The following is a 24,214-nucleotide window of genomic DNA, read 5'->3' on the forward strand; positions in this document are numbered from 1 at the left end:
CCATTTCTAGAATTCATCATCCAGCACTAGCCAAATGTACTAAGTTATGGAATGCTAATAATAGACCTAAAACTGTAGAGTTTATCAAAGCAGTTTTAGGAAAACAATTGGTTACATCATGCTGTACAAAATGGAATAAGTTTATTAAATTTTAAAAGCGAGCTTCCAAATTTATGTGAAAAATTACAATTTCCAAAACTAAGGGATATTGAAATGCAATATTTAGAAGAATATTGCTATATATAATGTCCCCATTGGCTATAGCGATTGACAAAATAGAAAGCGAAATCAACTACTATTATGGATAATCAGCTCCAATATTAAATTTAGTTTCAAAAAAATCACAAATTTAATTCAAACTATTGCAAATCATTAGCTACTGCAGTAGAAAATTCTTAAATAAAAGATTTTAAAATATATATGAATTTGATAATAACATTAAAAGAGCATTTTTGGTCACTATTTCTCATCCCTACCTTAAAATTGTTGGATTGATGATGAAAAAGAAAAAACCTTCAGGATTTATTAATACATGAAGCTTTAATTATTTTTAAAAATAATATTGAAATGAATATGTCAACAATATCTTCAATTGGTGAAGATGATGATTACTTCTGTTTAAAAAGTACCACATCCAATTCTAATAATTTAATAAATGATTATTAGAGGTCCTAAATTATATGAAAGATGGCAGGTGCTATATAAAAAGAAATATTTATTACCATCCTCTGTCCCTGAACGATTATACAACTTTGCTAATATGGTCAATAGACCAAATCGTCAGACTGAACGCCATATTATTTGAAAAATTAATAATATTAAAAAATAATGCTGATTTATGATGTTAATTTATTGATATTTACTAATTAATTATTGGTTCTGATATTGTTTTCAATATTATAATATATAATTTTTAAAAAAATATCTTTATATCGCATTATATAACAAATTTGTTATTTTACAATTTATTTTCATATTTTTTATGATTGTATCTTAGAAACATTCATTGAAGAACAGCTTAATAATTATTATAATAAAATAATGATATTTTTTCAGCTAATATATTTTTCATTATACTATACAATAAATGAACTATAACTTTCATCTATTGTAACTTTTAAAGGATATAAATATAAACGAAATGTTACAAGTTTAAAATGGGCTCGAATACATCTTTAATTTTTTTAAATTTGGCTTCATCATATGTTTATAAAATTTTTTATATTTGCTTTTCATCTGGGGATTTTATTTTCGAACATTTTATGTATATTAAATAATACCATAGGCAAATCATACATTTCTAACCGATAAGAGAAAAATGCCCTAGTGAATAAATTCGTCAGTTGTAGGGCCAGGGCCGCTCTGTATTTATCTTTCTCCAGGACTAAATACCGTACTTCATCGTGGATGCTAATAGAATATCTACCTTCGATTTCATATTTTTTGAACAACCAATCCATACAAACCTGAGTTATGGAATAGTAAAAAATGATGAAAACATTTTAAATTTCTATAAATATTGTCTATACAAGGTGACATTCTTCCCGATTTGGGCACGTTTTTAATTATATGTGTGCTTAATTTTTTTTTTAAATTAATCTTAAGATGGGGTGGGGGATTCTCAAATATTTTTTGTCACTCTTTGAATAAAATATTAGACAAGTTACGATCAGGGACCAGGAGCAAGGGTATTATTTACGCTTTGCCCTGTTCTACTTCCTTTAAAAGTTAAAAAAAATGTTGCCAATTAGTATAGGTCCAGTTTTTTTAATTTTAAATGTTTGATCCCAGTTACTTTCTAAATTTTTCATTGAGAAAGTTCCGAGAAACTAAAATATTTTATAAAAACCTAAAAAATTCTAGAAGCTGGGTATAAAATAATTTTCCCAATTCCTTGTTTCTCAAAATATGACATTTGGTCCTTTATTTTATTTAAAGACATGTGAATTCGTAATTTTTATAAATTACTTAAAAGCTTATAATAAGAAAATAAGTAATTCAGATCGATGTTGAAATTAGTGGGCTAAAAATATGATTAAAAATTACAGAATATCAGCTGTGTGGCCAAAGGGTGCTCAGTAGGTTTAAATTAAATTTGAAAGCCTAAAATATTTTTTGTTTTAGCCAGGCGTTTTTTTGAACAGACACCCCTGTAGCAAATCATATGAAGTATTTTTTTTAGGATAAAATCATATTTTTTTTGTTGAACTCTTATAAATTGGTTAATCAGTTATCATTACAGAAGTCGCGTAATATCAAATGTTAATATATACATATAAATAACTTTAGAATATACAGGTGAAAAGAATGAAAATGTGATTATTAAAGAAGTTCAAGTTTCATCTGGATGGGAATGACGCCTCATCTACCATTCTGTCTGTTGGTAGATAGCCCTGCTCAAGGCGACTCCAAAAATGCTTAGCCAAGTTTATAGCTAGAAAAAACAGCTATATGCCTTGAAGCGGATAAAAAATTTCCTTTTAAAACATATATAATAAATATGTCTACCTGAATATTAATTAATTTAATAACCACAACTTAAAACGGTAGCCACGGGGGTAAGCAAAAAAGTGACTGAGCTTTAACCCTTTATCACACATTGTTTGTATTTTTCCAAAAAAAATTCCTGAGAGTCCTTATGGGCATAATAAGATTGTTATATATAAATTAACATGTAATAAAAATACAATTTATTATATAATATACATTGGCATGAAATAAAACAAGGTAATTTTATTAGCGTGTAAGCCTCTAAATAGGTATGTTAGTCTATCTTTAGAATCATTTCTTGCTCAGAATATAGATAGATCGAAATCAGAGGCAAAGCCCGAAAAATCGCAGTTTTTGTGGGTTTTAGTGAGTAAATTTGATCATAGATTGGGAGGAATATAAATTTTGAGACATATCTTGAAAATATTTAACAATTGAAGTTACTTTGGAAGTTTATTATGGCCTGTTGGCCCTTTGATATATTATTATTATTATCATCATCAAAAGGTAGAATGAATCAAGTGCTTTTAAATTTACTAATAGCCATCATTTTTTATGAGCTATTTCCCATTTACATCTATCTTGCAGTCCATAAAATATATTTGAATATGTTCATGCTTTTTAGAGCTAAATATTATATCGCCGCGCCCCATTTAAGGTGTATTATCCTTAAGGCACGTCCCTCTCCTTAAATAATAACGAGATAGACGTTTAATCTTCTCTGGTAATTATCATAAATAGGAAAAAAATGGATGTTTAGTTAATAAAAACTCACGAGCATTATGTGCAAAAAGTCGACGGCAGAGCTTTGAACCACCCAGTTTATTCGAGAAGTCATAAAGTTATTATTCACATTTTTGGGTTCCAATGTTCGACAAATTCTGCTCTCTAAAAAAGGAGTTTTGGGATGATCACTCACGGCTATCTCTTCAAGCTTGTTAAACATCTGTGATTCAGAGCCCTTTTCCCAAATTTTTCCCCGCTCTGTCTCCACTTTTCTACCTATATTAAGTAATGTTATTTTTAATTTATTAGGTTAGTGATAATCATTATTTAAATTTCTTTCTATTCTTTCTTTTAAAATACCTACTTTTCATAATAATAAACTGTAAAATAATTAAAATATAGTACCATCTTATTGGGAGTAAATCTCTAAAATGAAAGAATAAAATAGGATTCTAACTCCAATTTTGGTAAAATCTGATTATGAGTCTCGTAGACACCCTTTTATATTGAAGAAAAAATATCAAAAACCAATTTTGAAGTATGTTTTTTGGTAATGAATTAGACTAGATTACATAATATTAGCCATGTGACATAATTTTTTTTATTAAATCGCTCTCCGGTAAAATTAATCAAAATAAAGCTAGAACCTTATAATAGCAATCGATGAATTATTATTAATCATGAAAACCTTTAGTAGCCAAAAACATTTCCCTTGATTTTTTGCCGGCTTTGATTTTGTCGAATTTATGGTTAAACTGCATTAGTAAACGAGTGGCAAAATTATGGCCGGCCCCATAAATTCGAGCATAATTGAGAATTTTGGCCTCATCTCTTGAAATGCCTATGAGAGAAGCGGTCCTGCTGTGCATATCCGAATTGTCTAGTTTATTGCCTTGTATAGAGGTGGGGTGGGGGAGGGTTTATATCGATTAAAAATTGTCAATTTCTAATTAATGTTTAATAATATTATTTATTTCGATTCTATATATTGCCCCATCCCTCTTAATTCCTATACATTTTAAAACCTTGAAGGGTCATCCAACCGAAGGCCGTACAACCATGCATTTTGAGGGATGTATGAGAATCACCAAGAATAGACGCTATCCAAAGTTCTTGTGAATCAACATCGGCACCGACAAAGCAATAGCTAGGAGGAGCTTGTATCATAGCCTTAAGCTCGCTTCCCAATCTATCTGACTATTAATTAGATTTTAAATATTCTGTAAATTTTAATTCAATTCACTATTTTATCTTGTAATAAGTATCTTATAGTTTACGAACCAGGATTATCGTCTAATTAAACCATAATATATTGAAGAAAAAATGTAAAAGTTTTCAAATGAAAGGGAAATTGATTTTAATTACCCTAGCATTGCTAGCGGTTAGCCATGTTGGTTCCACTGCCCGCCTAGAAACGGTCCCGCATACTACGAGTTTAGGCAATATTGCGCCATACGTTCTTTCTATATTATCGTCAGGGTTTGTAACATTTTCCTCGGAATGGGTCAATTTATGAAATTTAAAATGGGGAGGAAAATAAGAACTAGTTGGAGGGCAGACCAATAACTGAGTCATAATCCTTAATCTTGCATTTTTCCAGTAGGATATAACGCTACTGTTAGTTAAAACCTTTTGAGCTTGATCACCAGAACACGCCTTAAGTGTACCATCTTCTAACCGAGGAATAAAATCCTTCGAAAGGGGATTACCTACCTTTTATTTTACAATATTTAAAAAAAAAAATTATGGAATATTGGAAGAATATGCCCTAATGAGAAAGAGATTATAATTTTCTTCGAATAAATCCTATACTCTCAAGAAAAATAATGCATTTTATTGAAAAAAATAATAAGAAACTCTAAATGCTGGTCCATTTTTATGAGGCAGAGGGTAATACCAGCAACCTGGTACATCCTGGCATCCGGCTCCAGTATCCAATCCTAAATCATCGATCGATTTTCTACCATTATCATTAAACCCATTCTTATTATTTATCGTCGTCTGGACTGCATGCAATTTTTCCAATTTTTTAGAATACTCGATGAATTTTGAAAAATTTTTGTTGGTGTCGTCTAGGTTCCCTTCGTAACAAGAATTCATAACATCGTCCCATAATATGTTTCTTGTTTTATTGGATTGGAGTGGATCGAGCTCCGACTCGAGTGTGTTGGGACTTGATTGACGAAATTGCGGTAAGTTTTGTAGCGAAAATTGAACTTTGTTACCATTTTCACCTGATTAAAACATTTACATATTTTTAAATATAGTCTTTATAAAATATAATTTTTTTGAGGAAATATGATGCGTTCGTGGCTTAAAAATAAGTAAAATTTCCTTCATCTGATATCTCAACGGTTATGTAAACACAACCACTTATATAATTTTTTAACATAATGCCCTTCTTCCGAGATAAAGTGATTTTTTTTAAAAAAAACTTACAGTCCGTGATCAGTCAATATTGAAGAACACCATGTTTAAAAAAATGGTCATTATGGCCTCTCAAAAAGGATACCGTGACTAAAAGAAGCTGTATTACTCAGATTCAGATATAACTAGTTATTAATTAGTCGAATTCATCCGACCATGACTAAAAATAGTAGTTGACTAACCCAACCAAAAACTCGTGTGACCAAATTAGTCGACAAGCGCTAATATTTTTTATTTTGGGTAAAACATTATTATTACAATTTAAAAAATATTATTTTTTATTTATTTCTAGGGTACTAGATGTCATATATCTTTTATTTTGATAATATAACGGATTCTGTAAAATAATTATAAAACATTTATTTTCTATATCAGTTATAATATTGAAAACCAAAACTAGGCATATAAACGTATGCCACCTATAGGTAGTTGACTAAATTGTTTGACTTAGTCAAATAATTTGGCTGTTCGGAGAAGGGACCTAAACCTTAATTTATAATGGTTCAGTTTGGTTATGGTAGTATGTAAAAATTATTATGGTTAGGGTTCTTAAGAAAAATTTATAAAGTTTCGGTTCAGTTCAGCTAATTGTAAAGGTTCATAAAGGTTCATTACGATAGAATTTTTTTTTATTGAGGCAACACCATAGTATGATTTTAATTGTAAATATTATTTATTAAAATTTTTGCCATCACTTAAGTTAATAATATTGTTTATTTATAAAATAGATGAAATTAATTTATTTTTATTATAAGTATCAATGAATAATATATAAAAAAATATATAAGAATCATAACTCATTTCTAAATATATTATTTAAACGTATAAGTAATATATTTTCTAATATAAGTGGATTCATATTTATTCGTTGTGGCGAAATTTTAGCCCGAAAGCCCTTTTAACAGAAACTTGTGTTGCGGGAAAGGCAAGTACAGCAAGTTTTTATAATATTGGATATTCAAATTTCTTTGATTCCCAATATATAAAAACTGAAGATTTTTTAGATTAATTAAATACAACTAATCAAAAATTGGTTGTTTGGATATTTAGCATACTAAAATATAGGAACTAGGAATGCTCTGATACTATAAGAAGCAGTTAAAATTTTGTGGATCAATTTAAGTAATAGTGAAAAATTAATACATACTTCTTATGGATATTAAACAAATATTTTGATCTTTTAATAATTATAAATAATGACGTAGATATGGTAAAATATGTAATACACCACAAGGAAAAGAATGTAATAAAAGGTAAAATTATTTATTTTATTTTGGCTGAAACCGGTTCACGGTTAAAATTTTTAATAAAGGTTATTTTTACTCCTTCAAAAAATAATTACATCAGTTCGGTTACGGTTCAGATATTTATAACGGTTTAGCGGTTCATTCTAGTTCACTCCGGGTCCCTAGTTCGAAATAATCTTATAATCAGCCAAAGAATATAATTAATTTAAATATCTTAGCATAAAAGAAAGCACAATTTTATTCACATAAAGCGCTCTTCCCTTATATTATTTCAATTTTTTTTTAATATTTTACCCTCTATGGCTGGCTTTAAATTTGTTAAATTTCCTGGAACCAGATAACCCCATTTATATTTAGGATGAAAATAAAGGGGATAATCATTCCACGTTAAACGCAGGAGTTTTGGAGCAATACGTGCCAAAGAAGTGATTAAAAAGGGGCCAGGCTTCCATGAATTTTCTCCATTTATATCCGATTTTTCTTCATTATTAAAGCCTAGCGACTTTTGGCAAAGCTCCCTATACCAAGCTGGATAGCCGGGAAGAAACGGTTGTATCTTTTTTAAATTAAATTTATATAAAACGGCAATGTAATTCTGATCATAGTGACCCGAAAAAATATCAATGTTATATTTCCTTCATTTTTTTAGCTGATTGATTATTACAATTCTAAAATTAATTTTAAAAAATAAGAAAATTGTTTTTAAAAAAAATCGGACTGTGGGAAATATTTCTTATCAAATTTTTTAATAAATAAAATAGATAAACATCATTAGATACTGAATATTTAAACTGAATGCATAACGTTAAAATAAAGAATAAAAGAAATATTTTCAGTTTGAGATATATTTTCTAATGCCATTTATATAAATTCAGGCCTTGTCTTTACCTAAAATTTTCCATTATTCTTAGGGCTGGATCTGGCCTAAAAAAATTTTTTTGTTGGTCTCAAGCTTTAATATCAAGTAACCATGTTCCATACATTTTATTTTAAGCCATAGTTTAACAAAAATATTCTTATATTGAGTCCTTTTTAAAAAATTATTTTTTTGAATTGGGGGATCTATAACAGTGCGCAGGTTTGTCTTAACATTATATTAATCTCACCTTCGTCATAACTAGTAATTACTCTCTTATAGTATATATGTGTATATATATATTAGAGGTCTGCAAATAGCAAAATTTTCATGCCCAGCCCCTAACCCGTGGGAATATAGTTTTTGCCTAGCCCAATTTTTAAATACAAGCCCAAAACAGAAATATATGTTATTGAACACCAAAATAAACAACTATATATGATATTGGTTTATAGATTATCACTCCTATAAAATATTACAATTTATTAATATATTTTAAATAAAATTTTGCATAGCTGGGCTCCTATGCTTGGCCCAGCCCAAATATATTTTTTCAGACGTCACCCCGCCGCACCTTGTAGACTTCTAATATATATTATGAAATAAAAGACTATTTTTAATTAAAAATTAAAAATATATTGCTTTATAACTCTGTAAGCCGGTCCGAAGCTTGGGGCCTAAAATTTTAAAATATTTAAGACTAGTCTGGAAAAATATAGAACTTTTCTTTTTTAGTAGCCAAAAAAAATGATGTTTTCTTTTCTTTTATTAAAATAAAATCATAATTGGAATTTATCAGGATATCGACAAGGCAATTAGTAGGGCTGTGCCGAAATTAAATATCCGAGCGGCACAGGTAATATTTTTAAAAAATATCGAATCGGGACGATGTTGTTTAAAAAACTGATCCGATCCTATATTTTTTATTGTTTTGTATTATGTTATGATTGTATATAGGGTTGTTCAAAAGTCCGATTCGGGAAGATTTTAGCCAAAATAATATGAAAATCTCAAGATTTGGCAAATATTTTAGCATCTATGAGCAAAATCTCGAGGCGTATATAAAATTATATTGGCGAAAATCTTAAACCCCTAATTATATATTTTATAAATAATTTCATAATAATAAATAAATAAAAGGAACTAAATAAATTAAAAATTTAACAATATTTTTTGTTATATTATCTGCAACAAGAAAAGGTTTAAAATACCTAACGAGTCACATTCAGCTTGTGTTGTTAAACGGCTCGATTTAGCCAATTAAAAATGGTTAACTCAAGATTTTGGCCAAAAGTAAATTACTCAAGTTATTTATTTTGACCACATATGGCAGAAAAGTTTGAACTTCTATTGGCGAAATTTCGAGGCTTAGGTAATAATATTTTGACTAAAAATCTAATATAATAACAACGGCATACTTTGGGTAAATAATTGACTGTCGCCAAAACTTTTTCCAAAGTTCCCGTTTTGCAGTCATCAATTTCTTTGTTCAAATTGACAAAATCTACCAAATTGCCGTCGTACGTTTCTAAATTTTCAGACTCACAAATCTTTACTTGGGGTGTATTTTCTAAACACTTTCGCAAAGATTCAAGCTTAGCATTACTTGTAGGGGATAGTCCAGCATTGACAGAAATATTACCATCTTTTTTGGATGAGCGAATGTTCTTATTTTTGTTTAACTTTAAGCGTTGAACGGACCAATCTAAATCCCATAACCATGGGTCTTTTTCATACCTGAATTTATAATAGGAGAAAGGTGAATGTGGAAAATATCAGAGATTAAGTTTTAAATATTGAGACTTAATATTTTAAATAACTACTGGGAATATTAGGATACACCCTTGATTAGCCAATTAGAAAATGGGAAAGTTAGCATCAAAACAGGGTTAATTTTTGATTTAATTTAAATCAAACTTCTTTTCCGATTATTAAGCTGAACAATGAAATTAATACTTCTTTTATAAAGTTCAAATAATAAATCGTGATAATATGTTCATAAAATTAGAGGTAGGCATAGGCTGTGGAAATACGTAATTAGACGGGTCATTTTAACGCGAATAAACTTTAATTTTCGACCTATGATTGGGCGCGACGAGCTGGTTCAAGAAATCCCCGGGCGCAATGAGAAATTTTATATGAATCAAATATATTTAATTTTCAAATTGAGTAATTGCAATATTTAAATTTAATATTATAATAGAGAAGAGATTAGAGTCCCGCAGGCCAGCCGGTAATATCATCAATAGAATATTAACTCAGCATGTGGCCCGAAATATTATATTTCTTTACTTGCCTTTTGTTTGATTGGCTATGAAATTTATAAAATCAATTTAAAAATAAGGAAAGTTTTAAAAAATTCGAGAGATGGGCATTATTTACTATTAATTTTCATATAACATTTTCTAATATTATGAAAAATATTTTAATTTAATCCATAATTAATATAAAGAATAAAATAAATATTGTTAGTTTAAGATTTATTCCTAATAAGAAATATATTTCCAAAATCAGTTTATAATAAAGCAGGGATGGGAACCAGAACCAGGATCCTCTTATTTTGGCTGAACCCGAACCTGGACACTTTTCAAAAATGGAGGGTCCAAGGGTTCTAGGTGTCATAAAAATTTTTATAAATAAAATTTTTTTTTTTTAAATAATATAAATTTTTTTAATTTTATTAACTATAAATTATTTTCCAGTGTAATAAAATTTTATTATGTAAATTTATTAATATGCTATGTTATAGAAATACGTTGATTGTTTTGAAAGTGAATTATTTTGTAGTACAAGAAATAATATTTTAATTTAAATGATAATGCACAACACGTTGGTCCTCAATTTGTATGAAGCTAGAACGATTATTAAGTTTGAAAAATTTCTGTAATGATTTTATTATAGGAGCACGTGAAGTCATTTTGGCGGAAGATGATTGGTGACAAATAAAGGACCTTACTAGTGTATTAGTTCCTTTAAAAATAACAATATTAAGATTACAATCAAAACAATTATGTTTATTTGATTTTAAAGCATATGGATTTGATGCCGATTAGATTTAGAAAAATTTACAGTCTTCTTTATACGAAATATTAGAAAACATGAAAATTCGAGAGCAACAATATTTGCATGTTGTATACGCTTCTATATATTTAGACCCTCGATATCAAGTTTTATTGAGTATTGAGTAAAAACAAATGGCTAAAGACAATCTTAAGGATTTATGGCATAAGCAAAACTCCATTATTTACAATATATTGGAGGCTACAATACCTATTGGTTGTAGTGATATTAATAATGATAGCAACATTGATGATCTTGAAATTTTACTTTTAGATAGAGAAAAAAAAATATCATCAGATAGAAAGGAGGATCAAAAAATGCCTATTGCATCTTTAATAGTAAAGTTCTCAGAAGTTAAGAGAATTAATAAGGATATAAATATTTTAAAATTCTGGGAAAAAAATTCTTCAATATATCCAGATTTATATATCTTATCTAGAATCTTCATGGCTGTACGGGCGATACAAGTATAATAATTTTATAAAGATAACTATCTATTTTAGGTAAGGGTAGAACGTGAATTTTCATCTTTAAAATATATATTGTCTACTTTACGTGGAAATCTCAAGGATGATATTTTAGAAGATATTATGATCGTGCGAGAATAAAACATTTAAAATATAAATTATTTCATTTTTAAATTTTTCATTTGTAAATTATGAATATATATATATTGAGGTATAATAAATGAATTTTAAAAAAATCTTATTTTGAGTCATTATTTTTATGTTCCCTGAACCCGGACTCGAACCCTGGTCATTTCAAATTTTATTCCTGTACCCGAACCCGGACCCTTTTTTATGTCGAATGGTTCACATCCCTGTAATAAAGTCTAGTGAAGTCAAATGTGCGTCCTAAATAGTTTTGGGCAAGATCGATCTTTTTTCGTAGAGCCTTCAGTCCTAACCGGTCTTTTACTATCCGAACTGGGTTTTTTATATATATTATTGCCTATATATCGACCGCAATAGAGCTTGGCACATATAAAAATTATTCTTATTTATATTTTATTTGTTATTTCTTTTCTATGAGAGTTTTTATTCATTAATTTCCCCCATGAAACTTATAGATGTTACTATATTCATAGTCCTAAATAAGCAGCAACTATGAACAAATATTTCCAAAGCAGGAAATCTCGTAACAAAAAAGGAGGAGGTTTTTTGATAAATTGCAGGTGTGCAATGGGCGGTACACGCTAACCTCCCCCCATTGTTTAAAAAACACGCTCGCCATACGAATAGTTAATACATAATTTAATTGTTTTTTAAAATTATATGACCTATTGCTTTAAAATGATAATTTGTTTTATTTAATGACCTTTGTTTAAATTCGTTTTTATAAAAAAAATCACTATGAAAAAATAAAAAATAATTTTTAATAAATATAAGCCCGCTCTGCCCATTTTGCCAAAAAGTGTTTTAAATTAAACAACCTGCTCATTGTTTTAAAAATATTTTTAGGCCGCCCACTCAATGTCTAACATTTTTAACTGGCCAAAAACGTGATAGATATGCCAAACCCTATTAGGATGTTGTTACCATGCCAAGAACCTTAATAGGATTTTTTAATATTTAAAAAATCAAAAACGATAAAATATGAATGAATATAAACGTTTCTAAAAATTATGCTATATCCACATAATTAATCAAAAAAAAGAATATCTTCGATTTTAGATGTTTAAAAATGAAAAAAATCTAATTTATAGCTATTTTGGTGACATCGTATTCTTTTTTTTAATGTATCATATTTTTTCAATAATATTTAGATGGCAAAATGAAACTATATTTTTGAAAAAGGTCGTGATGTATAAAATGACACTACATGACCAAAAAAACCTATATTTAAAAGTCAGATATAAATCAATAATACCATGATTTAAATCCAACCTTAATTAAAATATGGGAATTTACAATTAAGTAAAATAAAAAAATTTTACTTCATTTTTTATCCTTTAAATTTATATTTTTTTTAAAAAAATTACAAAATTGATTGTTTTATACTTTTTTAAAAATATTACTCAATTAGGTAAACACAAATATATATAGATACTTAAAAATATTTTTCCCGCTTTGTATGTTATATTCTCATTGAAGATTTACCCATATGTGTGAAAACAGGTTAAACGTCATGGGTACAAGTAAACTCAACCCGATAATCTTTAACGCTTTTTTTAAATTTCAATCATTTTTCTAAAATAATTTTTGAGTTTCTTCTAGTTAACTTGCTTATCTTTTGACCTTTTTGTTTTATGCTTAAAGTTGTAATTTATTCAATTTACTGGCCTGACCCTTTTTTCTATTTTCTCACATATTGTATTATAAAATAAATAAATAAAAATATACGTTTTATTGCCATCGCTAACTAATGCGCAAGCGCTTTGAGCCAAACCGGCTAGAGCCTCCCGTATCTCTTTATCTCTCTCCTTGTAGCCATTTTCTGCTTCCTTTAGATACCTTTAGAAATAAGTCTTTTATATATTCGCCTACTTAAAATCATATAAATATAAGGAACTAAAACAAAGATCGATTTTATTTATTTTCTAACGTTATAATGAGCATGAGCTAAAAATATAGTTTTACAAGTTTCATTCACGCTCATTTTTACGCAACTCATTGCTTGAGCATTCATATTTTGAGATTCGAACTATTTTACGATATCGGCTTAAGAACTGTGCAAAGAGAGGTAATGAGAGTGAATATTTGGTGCAAACAATTATATATTAAGGATAAAAATAAAAATTAAATTGATACATATTTCCGTTCCATAACGAGGCTAGATTTAAATAATTAGGTGCTTTACTCCGTGCATTGAAAATGGTGCAGCAACAAATTTTAATTCAAATTATTGTGTAAAAAATCAAATTATTGCTTCCATTTATTATTTTTAAATATTACTATATGTAATTTGTGGAAAACGCAAATGAGGTAATGGGAGCAAAATAAATTCTAATTCTAATTCAAATAATAATTCATATTAATGTTTGTTAATAAGGATAAATGAAAAAAAAATTAAACAATACTTTAACTTCAAACAAAGCTAACTGTTTATTTTAAAATTAAACCATGCCATTCAAATAAATATTATTAAAAATATGTACCTTGACCAAGCGTATTTTTGTGTAGGCAGATATGAGGTTCCTATTGTGTTATATAATTTGAATTGATATATAGTAATATTTTAATTTTCCAGGAACCCTGAGATGTTTTTATTCTGTAATCGAAATAAAAATCTTTAATATGTTATATAATGTCTGCCTGGCGTCAATTCGTAATAAGAAAATTTAACACGCTATCCTTTGATAGCTAGTCGCTTTGTAACACAAAATACTTTAAGTTCGATATTTAAGGTGGGCAGTCTAGCATTTTATGACTTGCCTACATAAGTTAGCACTGAATATTCACCCCCATTCATGTCTAATGCTAAATTTTTTAGCCCAACCCACCCACTCATGAAAGGAAACATTTTGATCACGCCCTTAGCCCGAAAAATTCATGGAATATTTTTAGAATTCCTCTTTTTCTAAACTTTTCAAAGCATTACTATTTAATCTTATTACCCTTTTTAATTTATTCTATTTTCCTTAGAGTTTTTTTTTAAATGTATTTTTATTTTAGTTATCGTATTTTTATTTTAGTTTTGTTCTTCGTTATAACAGAATAATTTTTCAGAATTTAGAATACCATCATGGAATAATAATAATCATTCTGTTTCATTATTGTTAACTTAATTAAAATCGTTAGCAAATAATAACATAATAAAGATGACGTTTATATCCGATATAAAAAAAACACCAAAAGATTCCTAAAAAATTTTTAAACGCAAATTTGACAAGTATCAACTATGTTACCCATACAAAGCGTGCCGGCTAGTGTTGCGGGATGGGGAAAGCGAGAGCAAAAGGCAGGAAAAAGAATGCCAAGAACGTCGTAGACTGCTAAGCAATCGCGAGCGCAATATGAAGCACAGCGTTGAAAGTCGTTGGCAACGTCATTTAGATTACCGCTGAGAAAGTGAACTAAGGGAGATGGCATCGCTAAAAAAAATTGGATAATCGAAAAAACAAAATAAGCCGAAAAAATCTTTAAGATAATTTAGTAAGTTTTTGTACCAAAATTTAAAATACAAAAAAAGCAATATTTTTCCGTATAATAATTTATGTTATGCTACAAAAAAATTTATTCAATACAATCTTCATCCCCTGCTTTACGATTCCCAACTTTGTTCACGTTCTTCATTTTTCCTTCTTTAATTTCATCTGATTTTACGTAGAATTTTTTTTTGTTTGAGTCATCATTAGAGCTACCACTACCGCAATACAATTTGTGTATATCGGCTAAATTATTCAAAGATCCGACTCTTTCCCAACCGCCTTCAATTGTGGCAAAAGGAGAAGATAATTTTTCTTCTTCACTTTTATTTTTATGTGCTAACTTTGAGATTCTTTGTAGGTGGGTCAAACCAGAGCAGGCTAGATGTAAAGACATTGTGTCTAGAAACTTTGTATTTGAAGCTAAATATTATTTTATTTTTATATCATAACAAAAAATAATAAATTAAAAGTGCCTATTAAATGTTATAATTAATAATTTTTTCGGAATTAAAAAATAGAAGCTATTATGTTTATCATCCTTAAAATGCCGTCCTAACTAATTTTTTCTCAAAGCTTTTGCGTTTTTTTTTCAGATGAAAAGCGTAAAATAATCTTTCTTGAAAATTATTTATTAAAAGAATAATTTAAAAAAAAATAGAATATATCTTTGAAAGAAAATTTTATGATAGCTTTTATCATTTTCAAAAGATAAAAATTGATTTTCATATATTCTACAATTATACAAGAATGGATTAACCTACGTACTATTATATCTTATAAATGTTTAAATCCAATTCCAAGCAGCCTTATAGAATACTAAAGGAAAGATTGGTTTAGACTTTAAGGTAATATATATTTATTTAGTATATCAGGAATAGCTTTCAGAAAAATCTCATATGAATTTCATATTTTAAAAGCCCTCTTTCCATTATTGTTGAGGAAGTCTGCAAGGCAATATGTAAGGTTAGACAGTCCATTCATAATATCTCCTCTTTCTGGATATCTTTTTTTTTAATTCAGATGACTATTATAAGAAATTTCAATTTCTAAATTGTTGATGTTTAAACGTATCTTTATGCTTCATTAGCTGATATATTTTTTAGGACTATATACAATTTACAATTATAAAGACTATTTTCGTTTTTCTAGTGATGATAGTTAATTAAAATGTGAGATATGTTGATATTAGAATTAGAGGCTATGGTATTTATTTTATTAAAAATAATAAGTAAAATTTTTTAGGGAAAATATAATGATCCAAGTATAATTTAAAAAATGTATCATTTTAAAAAAAATCTTATCAAAAGTCCTAAACATTCCTGTATTAAAAAGGCTCCCTGGATGCAAAAATATAGTTCCATTGTGTTTCTCGCAAGTCATGATCAGGGGTTAACCTAGACAAAAATAAGCAATATTTAATAGACATCTTTCTAGGGCAATAAATTACTAGGCTAGCAGGAATGTATTACGAGAATGGCTACTGGGGGGGGCTAAGCTCCCACTAAATTTTTTTTTACCTTTTCCAAAATTTAAAAAGTTTAGCTCCCTGCCATAAATTTTTAATATTTTTAAGGTTTTTGATTTAAATCCCCTAATTAAAGTCAAAAATATAGTTTATTTTTCCCCTTTTTCTTTATAAGGTGGTACCTTTATAGGGAAGATAGAGAAGCAAGTTTTATTTTTCATTATTTTTATTTTTTATAAACTAAAATTTTTATTCATTTTAACAATTTTCATAGATATTAGGAAATTAAAAGTAAAAAACACATTTTTGAAAATATTAAAACTAAAATAAAGGCTAAATATAAACACTTTAAGTACTGTTTTATTTACATATATAAATTGATGTTCACCAGCAGCAAGTAGTGGTGATAAATGGCTTCATTTTTAACAAATTTTGAGATGACTCTAAAAAGACTAAACCAGATTTTTAAGCGAAAACTATTTTAAATAGGATATCTCAATAAAAAAATCAACTCATAATTTTTATGACTCTCAAGATTAAGAACCGATTTAACAACACTATAGGCAATAAATAATCCAATTTTTAAATGTTTTTAAATTAGGAATTTAAAATTTTCAAATAGGCAGATTGTTAGGATTAATTGATCTTTGAAAGAAATAATAAATTGGAATATTTTTTTATCAGGTTCTTCGGATATCCTTTTCATAATGAATCATTTTTTATTGCCTGACTAATAATAAAAGAATTAAATTATTAAGATATTTCTAATGAAAAATTTAAAAATTCCTTAACTGTATGGATACTTTATCCTGTAGTATTGCCTAAGTGTGTGAAAGGGCTTTCATCTATGAATTTGATCATGGTAGACAAATAAATTTTAGAATAAATAATTTAACAAACTTAATGTTCATAAATATTCATTTACCTTAGACATCGGAGTGGATTCCCCCATATATCAAAATATGAAAAAGAATCAAGGGTGAATAAAATCTTTTCAAAAAAAAAATACAGCCCAAAGGATCAAAGAAATGAATGATTTATGGAAACATTTTATAATATGTAAAAATATAGGTTGTATTATATTTGTGTGACAAATTTAAAATATAATATAAATCACAATAAAAAAATCACCTTTTTATATATCATTTATAATAATATAAAAAATTATAATGCCCAACCCCCCCCCCTCACAAAATTTTTGGCATACTACTTCAGTCAGTAATGCCAGTGGATAATTTTAATTAGTTTCTAACACATAATAAAATCATAATACTACTTTGAGGAGGCAGTATAACATGATAATGAATGTTTTCACCCTCTAGTTATGGATACAACAGAGCTATGCTAATTAATTTGCAAATTATTTTGTAAAATGAGAATATAAATAAGTTATTTTAACAATTTTTGCAACTAAAATAATTTTATTTATGAATAAATTAAATACAGAAATTCTCTATCAAATGAGCAAAGCACCATATTAAATATTTATATTTCATAAATATTTATTATTTTTGCACCTACTTAAGTTTAGTTGTTGATGTTAAAATAAATAAACACAAGCTAAATCCCAAATAAAAAATTAACAATTAAATTGTTACCCTGGAGATAATATTGTTCCTTTATCCATGACCTATCATACCCAACATTATGACCAATAATTAATTTATGATCTTGATTATTGCTCTGATTTGACTCCATTGGTATCATATTTTCTGAAGTTGGATCAGAATGCCAAGAAAAATTATTATCAAAAAGAGGACTACACCAAGAATACCTAATAATATTTATTTTTTTACTATTAAGTTTTATTACCATGCATTGGGTGATAATGCAATGGCCATAGTGGGGAGATTTCCAGGATCTTTTAAGCACACCTCAACATCAAATATTAATGCTTTATCATTAGGTGCCATGACAGTTTCAACATTATTGTTTATATATTTTGTCCATCCTGCTAACAAAAATCTTAAAACACATATAATCCTAATAAAATACATTTTAGGAGCCATTTATTTGGTAAAGAGGGTATATCTGATGTTAAAAATTCATTACACAAATTTTTATATGAATCTGATTGTTGTTTAGCAATATGAAATATATGCTCATCAATATTTTTATATATTTCAGGCAAACTAAAATTAATATTAGTGCTCTCCTTAACATTGTTTAGTGCAATTCCATGTAATTTAAGTTCAGACTTATGTAGTTGTATATTTTCTTTCTCTTCTAAATATTGAACAAGATCTTTATCAAATAAACTTTTCCTTATATTTTCAGGTATCATCTCAATAAAAAATGGATTCAATCGTAATTTTACTAGAGAAAATCTCACCATTTCCAAAAATTTTAAATATGTTTAATGAATGAATGTTTACTAAATTTAAGTAACCATGCATCGGGCCCATATCTAACACTCCCTCACTCATGAAATATATGTTATCATTGCCGTCTTTATCTCATAATACTGGAGACCAAATGAGAGAATTAATAATGAATCTTAAATTAAATTTAAAAAAATCAAAAGCTTCTAAACTTTGGCAAGATAAAAAATGTTGTATCCTTTGAAACTAACTAATTCAAGAATTAATTATTATTTTAAATGATATAAAAATTAATAAATATTTAACTATTAACTATTTTTTAAAGATTATATAGCTTTCGGTATAAAAAACTGTCAATTTATTATTTTTTTGAAGGTTATTTCTTTTAATTTTAAAATTTATAAAGCGTCAACTGGTCGAAAAAGTAAAATGACCACATTTATTAAAATGCACAATTTTAAGTAATTTTTGTTTTTAATAATAAAGATTCAAAAAATCTTGCCTCAATGTAGCATGAAAGTTCCAAAAATTTTCGGACCGCCTATAAAAGTTCTAAAGGCTTCCTACGGTATGGGGTAGAATAAAGCAATCATTTTCTAAACAAATTATAGAATCAATCTAGTGCGCTAGAATAAGAATGGCATCCTTTTGTAAAAAATGGCTCTAAGATTGTTGAGTTATGAGATGTGGATGAGAGCTAATAGTTAAAAGTGGTAACAGGTGACTAAAAAAAATATCTTATGGTGTTGCAAATTATGATGCTTAGGATCGCGAAAAGAAGATAATTATATTTGTAGAGAGAAACTTTAATTAAGGTCAATTTATTTATTTAATATCTTTCTATTTTCATAATTTACAATGGCACAATATATATTTATTATCCAATTTACTTGTGATCCTAATCAGGACTAAGGTAAGTTGAAATAGCTCTGGCTCGAGTCATTTTAGTTGAACAATTAACCCGACTTATGAGTCGTACCCCTGACCCCTTTCGTAATTTTTTACAATAACTTTGATAAACTGATGTTTTTTTTAACTTTTTCTAATAAAATATGATGTAAACTGATTTATCATAATTTCCAATTATTATTTAAAAACACCCAATTTTTGTAGAACTGAAAAACTCATCATTATTTAGACTCGTACTTATATAAAAGAAAAAAACCAGAAAATAATGTTTTTTTTTGAGCCAAGTCGTCGACAGCCGCAATTAAAATTAAGTATGAATAATTCTAACTTGGGCCAAAGCCGACTGACCAGACTTGCGAGTCAGACTCTTAAGCTGACTCATGAGTTCAAGATATGAATTAGCTTGTTAGTTTTTTGATTATTTGTGTTAATATATAAATTTTGCATATTTTTTACTTTGTAAAAAATGACCTTTTTGTAAAAATTCTTTCTTTTAAATTTATTTAATGACCTTTTTTCCTAATTTTCGTAAATGTTAAATGTTAATTTAATTTAAGGACGAATTTGTTAAAAATTAACCTTAAATTATATATATGTAAATAGTATTAAAATAATAATATATATAGTTGTAAAATTTTCAATATCTTCAGTAGTAATAGTAATAAAAATAAAAGATAATTAAAATAAAATAAATTTTTTACTTTTTTTTTTCCTGCCTTCCATGAAAATAACAATTTGTGCGCAAATTTACCAAATATATAATAAAAATAAGGCATATATAACCTACCCATATAATAAATTCGATTTGACTCTACGACTCTGACTTACTTATATTGACCCAGCCAAACCTGATTCACCACGGTTGCTGGGAATACAATTTAGAATAAAGATTTATGGAACGAAAAAATAATAATTTTTTTAAAAGAACTTAATATTTCTTTGGATAAAATCGGGATCAATTTTGACTAGAATCTCTAGGCGTTTGGAATTCCCATTCCTCTTTTCTTTTATTGAATTCTACGATTAAAAATGAATTTTAAAAAAAATCTAACCAAAAATTATTTACGATTCAAATTTTTCCAATAGGTAGGCTAAATTTTTAAAATTTGGTTTAGAGACAGAAAAATAGGCCTAAATCCTGATATATTATTTTTATTATTTTACATTATAATTGAAAAGGTTTAAATTAGTTTATTTAATTTTCTAAATGTTTGATAATAGTTCATATCATATTTATAAAGAGGATAACAGATATAAACCCAACATAAAATATTAGAGTAATTGTATAAATATAGAACTATTAATTCTAAACAAATAATTATAACTCACCATTCTACTCAGGGTTGCGACGTGTGAGCGTTTATTCTATGTAGATACAATTGTGACTATACCAAAAAAAACGCATGTCTTTAAAAGTATTATGCCTGAAAATATGGCTTTTTAAATTTATTTTAAAAATAGTTATTTTTATTGCAAATATAACTTACGGACTATTATGAATTATGCTTTATTTAACCCTTTATCACATGATGTTTGCAATAAGTTAGAAAAAAATCTCGGGTATTCCCTTTGACATATTAATCGATAATTGATCAAAAAAAAATTTTTTTATTTTTATATTTTTTTTATTTTGACCATAATAATGTATGTTACATATAAGTCACAAATTATATTTAACAAGCAATTTATTGTATTTTATATATTGGTATGAAATAAAATAAAACAATTTTTATTTGCATGGAAACATAGTGCACATTGACATTTCGAGCATTTCACATGTGTAACACCTTTACATAGTGAATTTTTGCACCTTTGACGATTATTCATCCACTCTGAGAAATGTCCAATTTGATCCGTGCGAATATCTGTGGACGGTACGAAAGACATAGGCCCCCTTCTTTTTTTATCTAAATGAAAATATTATAAAATAATAAATAAATAATCACCTTCTATTAAATTTTCGACCATAGAAGAAGGACGTCCGCGTTTCAATTCTATTTTAGCTTCAACTTGACACATTGTTGAGGCTACTTCTTGGCGAATGGGACACGCTATATTTAGTATTTTCTTGGTTTTGCGGTCATATCGTTCAATATGTCTCTGGGGTAATTTCCCGTATAATGTTGACAAAAAGGTTACCGTTTTTTTATTTTTCCATACTAAGGATGTTATATCTACCCCTTCAATATTTGCCATGTATTCAAAGGATGACTCTCTGATCTCTTTTTTCATTTCGATCTCTGTAGGAAGCTTACAATTTGGGATTTCCTCCTTACAGTACCAAGACTGTATATACCTATAAATATACTTGAAAAATTAAATATATAATAGATTTATTATGTCTCTTTTTGCCAAATATATCAAAAGGTTTATTGAGGTGTAGTAATTATCAAAATATAGCTTAAAATTTTGATTTATAGGTATTGTTCGGCTTAGACGTACAACAATATTGCTGGACACTCCTAAATCTGGTTCTGTTGTTGGTCTTTTTTCAGAATCATTTTCTGCCCATAATTTAGTTCAAAATCATAGGCAAATCCTGATACACAGCATAGAATGAAGAATTTAAAGCCCCATTTGTGAGGTTTCCTTGGCATATATTGTTTTAAATGTATACGAGCCTCGGTTGAGCAAATTTGCTCATCGATTGATAAGCATTCCTCTTTAGGAATTGTACGAAACCTATCTTGAAAGTGTTTAACAATTGAGACTACTTTTATAAGCCTATTATGGCCTGGTTGACCTTTTGCTATAGAATTAATATTGTCATAAAATAAGGAATGGATCGAATGCTTTCAAATGTGGTAGTCATAGTCTTTTTTATAAGATCATTGCCAATTACATCTTTCCAATAGTCTCTTATGGACGGTAATTGGACAATCGACATGAGTTTATTATTCCCAATGAATTTCCTTAACTCCATTATAGAAATATTTATAGGTTTGTTAATATTTTTTATTGCTGCATATTTGGTTGATTCGAGAACTACTAAATCTAGGAAGTTATCATTCAAAAAATATGATGAACATTGATATGGAGTATGTAAAGCCAGTATCTCGCTGGATAAAGTGGACTTTCCATTGAATTTTAGATAATTTTTAGGGATATTTAAATTTTTTTCCTTCCTTAATATATCTTATCGTCTATTTATAATAGTAAAATTATCTGAAAATGTTGAATTATCATCCTCATTATCGTGGTCATCTTCTAAAAAGCTATCATCAGAAGAATAATCAGATGAAGAAATCATTTTAGTGTCATATATGTAACGTACATATATTATCGATTAAAAAATTTTTAATTAATTTTTTTTTTAATTATAAAAACGGAAAATAATATAGGAATATTTTAGTTATCTGGTTCATATTTTTTGAAAAATAATAGCAAAGTTTAATATTGATAAATTAAAATTACAAAAAATGTCAATTTTGAAATATAGGGAACAGCTGACATTAAATACTCGTACTTCAAATAAATATAAGAATTTCTATTTAAAAAATTGATTTTTATATAAAAGGAATGTTACTTATAAGATACAATATAAATTTTCGCGCCAAAATAATTTACGCGGTAAAATAGGTCAGAAAATTCACTATGTGATTGATTAGTAGTCATATGTAGGGATCATTTTTTTATATTATTTTATTAAATAAAATATCTAAAGATGATTTAGTTTTTTTTTAAAAAATCGAATAATACAATTATTCTTATGAAAGTAAATGGTCCAATTTTCTCTGTTTGGACTACTATTCAAACAAAACCGTGGCAGCGTAGTCTCTAGAATCAATTCTGTGGTTTAATTTGGCCTAGGCAATTGGCCAAATTTCTTAAATATATTTTTCGTTATATTTATATTATCTTTAATAATTAACATCATATTCTTTTTTCCATAATTTAGTTAAAATTGTTCCTACACTCCTTTTTTTAAATGATAGTTTTATTATATTTTAATCAGAGACCTACTGCTTTTTTTTATTTAGAGATATTTAAAAGTTTAGTTTTTTTTTAAAAGTTTAGTTTTTTTAAAAAAATTATGGGGTGCACATAAAAATAATTTTAAAAAAGGATTAATCTCTTTATTTCGTTATAATTAGTATACTAACAAATATTTTATCAACTTTAAATTTACCTAATATTAAAAATAATCTTAGGGGATATTCAAAAATAAAAATAAATTAGAAGGGTACTAATTTTTACTTTAGTAGGTGCACAACAACTCTTTTCCCGTTCTTATCATATTTTATTATTTGTTTATAATAATGATAGATATTGAAAACCAAAATATAAATCAGTTCGGGCCACGGTCCCGTTCGTTTGGTCCCCAGTTCGGTTTGGCCTTTACATTGTGGATTACCAGTTTAGTTTGGTTTTTGATCATTGGTTCTAGACCGAACCGAACCATGATTTTCACCAAATTATTCGATTCGATATTCTAGAGACCTACTATAAAGCCATTAATGAATAATGTAGCATAATTGTTTAATTTTTTTTATAAACAACTCTCTTTAATCACATAATCAAATTTAAGTAACAAATTATATAATTACTTTTACCCTAACATTACTTCGTAAACAACAATAAATTAAGTATTCTTTCTATGTATTATTAATTAGAATTCATTAA

The 24,214-nt window shown here is 27.4% G+C and overlaps 1 protein-coding gene across 1 annotated transcript in view; it reads right to left on the reverse strand.

Annotated features, from left to right (window-relative positions):
• LOC135924154 (DNA polymerase subunit gamma-1-like) overlaps positions 1-18,678 on the reverse strand; it is a 28,298-nt gene extending 9,620 nt beyond the window's left edge. The window contains exons 1-15 of the mRNA XM_065459204.1: positions 18,357-18,678; positions 18,174-18,315; positions 17,960-18,135; positions 14,993-15,316; positions 14,654-14,839; positions 13,904-13,943; positions 13,149-13,259; positions 9,165-9,483; positions 7,185-7,446; positions 5,074-5,450; positions 4,582-4,929; positions 4,242-4,413; positions 3,905-4,108; positions 3,266-3,492; positions 1,281-1,466 (exon numbers count right to left, since the gene is read on the reverse strand). Coding sequence (XP_065315276.1) covers positions 1,281-1,466; positions 3,266-3,492; positions 3,905-4,108; positions 4,242-4,413; positions 4,582-4,929; positions 5,074-5,450; positions 7,185-7,446; positions 9,165-9,483; positions 13,149-13,259; positions 13,904-13,943; positions 14,654-14,839; positions 14,993-15,316; positions 17,960-18,135; positions 18,174-18,315; positions 18,357-18,645 — 3,363 coding nt within the window. The 5' untranslated portion in view covers positions 18,646-18,678. The remainder of the gene's footprint in view (positions 1-1,280; positions 1,467-3,265; positions 3,493-3,904; positions 4,109-4,241; positions 4,414-4,581; positions 4,930-5,073; positions 5,451-7,184; positions 7,447-9,164; positions 9,484-13,148; positions 13,260-13,903; positions 13,944-14,653; positions 14,840-14,992; positions 15,317-17,959; positions 18,136-18,173; positions 18,316-18,356) is intronic.
• Between the last annotated feature and the right edge of the window lie 5,536 nt (positions 18,679-24,214).

This window comes from Gordionus sp. m RMFG-2023, chromosome 2, assembly GCF_954871325.1.
Source record: "Gordionus sp. m RMFG-2023 chromosome 2, tfGorSpeb1-WG-v2, whole genome shotgun sequence".
Lineage (NCBI taxonomy): Eukaryota > Metazoa > Nematomorpha > Gordioida > Chordodea > Parachordodidae > Gordionus > Gordionus sp. m RMFG-2023.